The sequence below is a fragment of the Boleophthalmus pectinirostris genome, unplaced genomic scaffold, assembly GCF_026225935.1.
Source record: "Boleophthalmus pectinirostris isolate CB_2022bp ecotype Guang Dong unplaced genomic scaffold, ASM2622593v1 HiC_scaffold_8, whole genome shotgun sequence".
Classification (NCBI taxonomy): domain Eukaryota; kingdom Metazoa; phylum Chordata; class Actinopteri; order Gobiiformes; family Gobiidae; genus Boleophthalmus; species Boleophthalmus pectinirostris.
This window is the reverse complement of record NW_026571515.1, coordinates 25,781,218-25,787,217: the sequence shown is the minus strand read 5'-3', so window position 1 is coordinate 25,787,217 and position 6,000 is coordinate 25,781,218. Positions and strand designations below refer to the sequence as shown.

The 6,000-nt window shown below is 41.5% G+C and overlaps 1 protein-coding gene across 1 annotated transcript; it reads left to right on the top strand.

The window, feature by feature from the left end:
- Window positions 1-233: 233 nt before the first annotated feature.
- ikzf4 (IKAROS family zinc finger 4) lies at window positions 234-5,860 on the top strand. The gene is given in 9 exon segments (XM_055166013.1): window positions 234-435; window positions 1,427-1,478; window positions 1,541-1,639; window positions 1,732-2,031; window positions 2,109-2,276; window positions 2,987-3,139; window positions 3,216-3,347; window positions 3,438-3,702; window positions 3,704-5,860. Coding segments are annotated over 9 exon segments (1,836 nt in total). The 5' UTR covers window positions 234-300; the 3' UTR covers window positions 4,236-5,860.
- The last annotated feature ends 140 nt before the right edge of the window (window positions 5,861-6,000 follow it).

Sequence of the window (6,000 nt, the reverse complement as noted above, 5' to 3'; positions counted from 1 at the left end):
TAGTTACTTTATGACCAGCATTTCCAGAACTAGATATCATATCTATATAGCCCTTTTCAGAATTACTGCTCATAGCCTACAAATCAGACTCTGTACAATCATGCACTAACCAACAACACGTTGATCCACAAAATTCCCTGTTAGAGCCTACTACTCACTCACACTTTCACATGTGATGTTAGTGTTATAACAAGGCATTCTCATGTCCCTTCACACATCACCTGTGACCTCAAATGACATGCATCGATGCATTCGGCGATCCGTGCATCAGGAGCTCTGTTGTACAATCATTAGGTCTGTATGCATCCCAGCATGGGCCCGGAAGTTGTTTTGAAGGGATTCCCAGGTACAAAAAATCCCGGAGATGCTGTCGTCGCCTGGGAAAACAAACAGCTATCCAGACAATTAGAGAGAAAAACAGCAATCGGCCGCCAGGTAAGACAGAGGTTTGTAGACTCTATATAATAGCTTGGCAAGAACATCCATGCAGTTTCATGTGAAAGTACGGCATGTTTTTGAATAGTTGAGGCTGAATGCCATTTGTCGTGTGGTCGGGTGCCATAGCAACGGCTCATGAGAAACACTGTACAGCTCAGGCCAGTTTGACGTCCTCGATGTCGCTGACAGCGGTGTTCATGCGGACAATTTGGACCGTCGCAACTCTTCGACCAATGGCCACTGTGCCATTTTGTCCTCGACTGCCTTTGAGCCAATATACAATGCCATAAGTCTGCATATTTGACTAATAGCTAAACCGGTAGCCAACAAAACACAACGCAAGAGGACATCTGAATGTGTTGCTGTCTTTATTGGTGTGTGTTTTGTGGGGACGGTTGTCAGGCAGGTGTTGGCGCGGTGCGTCCTTGTTTAATCGCCGTGCCCTGGTGTGACTGGCGCGTCTCCCGCTGCATCAGCGCCTGTTGCTCTCCATGCGCGGCCAATGCCGAGATATTCATTTCCCTGCGATGAGTTGTCTCCGCCTATACCCCTCTCCAGTAGCCTATCCACTGTTGTCATCCATTTGAGCAAAAGGTGCAGCACAATGCAAATGAAAAACGCTTGGACTATTTACACCTCAACATCATACAAAAGGCAAATGTCTGAACTTCAAATGTCGCTCAATACATTTCCAAGTAGGTGACATAACTCTAAACTGCCGACTGTGTGCATGACGCTCCTGGCACTGTTTTATTCGCAATGGCTCAGCAGCAGCAAACACTTTTTAGGGCTTTCTTGTCTACTGTTGCAGTAGGGCAGGCGATATCGATAAAAGACGTCCTCCCTCAAAACTCCTCCTTTAATCATTATAGAAAGAGTTTGTGGTAGGCCTGTAGGTTTCATTTCAAGGTTTCTATGAGAAGAAATTTATCTATTCAATTAACAATATTAGGGCTAAATCTTACAGTTTGGTTACACTTATTTACAGAAGTCTGGTGAGAGAATGAATGCTGATGACTGCAATGGACGAACATATGCAGGTATAATTAAACTATTTGTGTTTGTTCATTCCCTTTAATAATTAAAGACTTTTTGTGCATAGGAAATGGAGGAGAGTCAACAGAGCAGGACTTTTATGGCAGGCAGCAGGGCCCTTCAAAATCTCCCAACAGTCAGAGGTCATCCCCTCAACATTCACTTAGTGAGTAGTCATAATTTAATAAAGATTGTGCTTCATTGTCTTAAGAATAAGTATGTTAATTTGTGTATGTGTGTTGTATTTTTCTAATACAGCAAACTCAATTAAAGTTGAGCTGTGCAGTGATGATGAGTCACCATGTGCTCCTCAGCCCGTGAATACAGAGGCTGTGAAGGACGATACGCTGAATGACAGAGGGGATCCCTTGGATGAGGGAGGTGCAGAGTACCCTTTGTCTATTCGAGACAAAGTCAGTGTGTATAGCGAAATGGCCAGTACCAATGCCACTTCTCCTGGACCTATCCGCTTACCCAATGGTAAACTCCAGTGTGAGGTGTGTGGCATGATCTGCATTGGACCTAATGTGCTCATGGTGCACAAGCGCAGCCACACAGGTGAGAGGGGAAACACAAATGTTATAATTTCTTTCAAATAAATAATGATTTTTAAAGATGTAAATGTAACTGTGTAGGTGAAAGACCATTCCAGTGTACCCAGTGTGGGGCCTCATTCACTCAAAAGGGTAACCTGCTACGGCACATTAAATTACATTCAGGAGAAAAGCCTTTCAAATGTCCAATTTGCAACTATGCTTGCCGCCGGAGAGATGCCCTGGCAGGGCATTTACGGACTCACGCAGGTAAATACAATACTAATACAATAACATGGCTCAAAAAGCTGACAAATGTGTATTGAATAACAGGACAAGGTTTTTGGTCTTATTGAAACTATGTAGCTCACATGTTGATAACTTTCTGGCCCCCCTTGAAGACGTTTGGTGCCTATTTTTTGTTTACGGACTATGAAGAAGCTAAATAAGATTTGATGGGATATAAAAGGGCTAAAAGGAAGTTTTTTGTTTCTATTTGGTGGATTTTTCTATTTGGTGTTTTTTTTTTTTTTTTTTTTTTAATTATCATGTGAAATCTAAATTGTCTAAATTTGTTTAGTCATGATCATTTTGGATAAATAACAATCTAGCAGTAAAACTGCTGAAATTAAGAGTGAAAACAAAATTTCAAAAGACCTAAAAGAGTGCAAGGAGGGCCTGAGGGCAAAAGGAAATGGGTGATATTGTTTACCAGAATGCTGAGCAGTTGAGAAAATGACATTTAATGGTTTTGAAAACAGGAAATCCTTTTGTTAAAAAATAATGACAGGTGTTCACAGGTCTGGTAACTCCCCCCGTGCCTGAGAAATAGTTCTAGTTAACCGTAATGAGTTGACGTCAGTTCATTTTCCGAATGAAGTGTTGCGGTTTTTTTCTTCTTTAAGATATACCCGCAAACAGAAATGCGTATGCTTTTTCATACAGTACTTTCTATATGCTGTACATATTTTCTTATGCAGTGTCTTCTCCGACTGTGGGAAAACCTTTTAAGTGCAGCTATTGTAGTCGCAGCTACAAACAACAGAGCACACTGGAGGAACATCTGGAGCGCTGCCACAATTATTTGAAGAGTTTGGACAATCAGGCAGCAGGGGGTACACTCACAACACATGGTTAGACTATCCTATTGTCTAATGTTATTATTATAAAATTATGTATGAGATAAAACTACATTCTGTTCTTTTTTAGAAGACAAATCAGTAAAAGTGGAAACCATAACCAAGACAATGCTTCAACCGTCCAATGATAAAATTCAGTTTGCAGAAAGACTGTCAATTAGTATGACTAAGCGCAAAAGATCAACACCACAAAAATTTTTGGGTATGATTTTAAGATTATAACAGTAGTATAATCAGTTATGTTTACTGAGATTAAAAAATAGACTTTTTTTTTTGCATCTCTTCATGAAAGGTGAAAAGCACATGCATCTGGACCTACCTGATGCACCTTATGAACTGTCCTCAGGCTCTGAGAAGGAGGGAGAACTCTTGAGCACTCACTCTGGGCAGGACTCTGTAGGGATGAGTGGATCCCTTCTGCAAAGCACGAGAAGCAAAGAAGAAAACCATGAGCCCTCTACACAATCCCAACCCTATCCCAGCTATCTGTCAGTTATTGGCCCCCTAAATAACAACTTAATTCCTCAGGGCCCACGAGCCCATGCAGGAAGTGGACTGACTTTCTTTAACAGGTAGAGATCCAGGTGAAAGCCAGGACGACCAACCCTCAGCTCATAGCCTTACCACCTCGCCCAACGGCTGTCCTGACTCCACAGACACAGAGAGTACAGCAGAGGAGCAGAGCACAAGGGCTACAGGACCCACAAGTACCTCTAACAACCACCACCTCCACTACCACAATGTCCCCCTGCCCCGCAGCCACCCCACTTCCAGCCCCAGCCAGGCCAAAGATGTGGACACGATGTGGGTGAAAGCTAACCCCGCCCCCCCTGTGTCAGTAAAGAGGAGCGCTCTCTCACCTCTCTCCTCCAGGGAGACCATGCAGGTGTTAGACAGAGAGGGTCGGCCAGTGCGTTCCTTCCACTGCCGCCACTGCCGCATCCTCTTTCTGGACCACGTCATGTTCACCATTCACATGGGGTGTCACGGTTTCCGCCAGCCTTTTGAGTGTAACATCTGTGGCCACCGCAGCCATGACCGCTATGAGTTCTCCTCACACATCAGCCGAGGAGAGCACCAGGTGGGCTGAGGGCTGAACACAGTACTGTTGTTGGCTCATGTTTGCTCTGCACCAGAATAGTGGCTTTAAATATGTATTGTTAGCAAACTTTTATGGTAACCGAACCTAAATATTGGATCTTTTTATTGCACCTTTTAAAAAGAATGTGGAATCAAATTTAGGATTGCACTCCCATATCAAATCATCTAGTAAAACTCATTTGCTTCAAAAGTGCCTTTTTAGGGGATTTCCTCTAGATGTATTAGACTGAGGGAGGCGCGGTGCTTTGATGTCTTGCCGAGCCATGGTTTCTGAGTAGTGAATAAATCTTGAGCACAAGTGGCATGTACAGTAAATTCTAAGAACTAAAGGGTACATTTTCAATTGCCCTTACTACTGTATAGCAGAAAAGTTGTTGAGAGTCAGGTAAGCTTTATATGCACTGAGAGCTTTGTGCCTCTGGGTCTTGTAGGAGACTTTGTCATTGACAAAGCACAGAATTGGGTTGCCTTAACTTCTACAACAGTGGACTGTTGTATATTGTTTACAGTGGGGTTCAGCAGAGAGAATTGACCTCTAATCTGAGGATTTTGCAGTTGCACATGTATGAGACAGGAAATGGTGGAAAAGTGGTCTCAAAGTTGTCTTAAAAATTCAAATGAGGGTTCAGGGCTTACACTTGAGTGTGTTTTGAATGATAAAATGGGCCTTAGAGAACTGGTGCAGATCAGACCTGAGTCGGAGAGTGTACAGAGCTCGGCTGAGACAGCCTGGGTGCTATATTGCCCTGCACTTTTAGGTTCCCTGCTGATAAATCAATTTTTGCTAAAGCACTTGATGGCATTTTACTTAGTTGTACTGCAGGTCAAATGCAGCATGTGGATAATAACCGATGAAACAAATTGCAACACCAGTGCATTTTGACAAAGTTTCTTCTGTTGCACTGGTTTTTAATTAATGGCACAAGGGTGGATTATAAATTATCCTCAAAAACAATTAAAAAAGAACTTAAATTTACTGGGTTTCTCTTTGTGGTTATATAGTGTTTTGTTTCAGCCTTGGTGTTTTTGCATCAGCTATATTCCAAATCTTTTCCAGCATATTCCTCATATCCATAAAATGTTACCTCCTGCTTCTTTAAAGCACCTGAATACCTTATTGCTACCGTATGGTGAGTTATCCGGTGATGTTTCTATTGGGAAAATGAATGAGACCAAACTCAGTATTCTTGTGTTCTTGTGGGTTTGCTGCTTCATAGTTTTTCTTGGTTTATTTTACTTGCAGGCAAAATGTACTTGAAACTGTTATGAGAAAATAAGAAATGCACTTGGTTTGATAAGTAGAGACTGGGTGAATGAGTGTAGCATGTGTGCCTGTCATATAATGCTTTTACTTGATCTGTGAATTATTTTTAAAATGTGAAGTTATTTCGGACAGTGGAAAATGAGGCATGGATTTTTGTCTTCTTGTGTGGACTTTTAGTGTTATTCAATATTTTGTGAATGATGTAACATGACAAAACACTTTACCTCAAAGTAAGATGTACTGCCTCATACTTTCAAAGTCATGTTGCTTTTCAAGATGTAATTGCAGTTACAAATGTGCCCCTCAATATTCTGGAAACTTTTTACTGTCAATAAAGTAATGTTTGCTAAGCGATTTCTTTGTGTTTTGTTCAGACTGATTAAGAATAAAGTCAAAGCCCAATCTAGGCTAAAAACTACCTTATAGCAGTAAAGAATCTTACATTTTTAATAATTTTATGTAGGCTACCTTTATCTAAATATGAGTTATT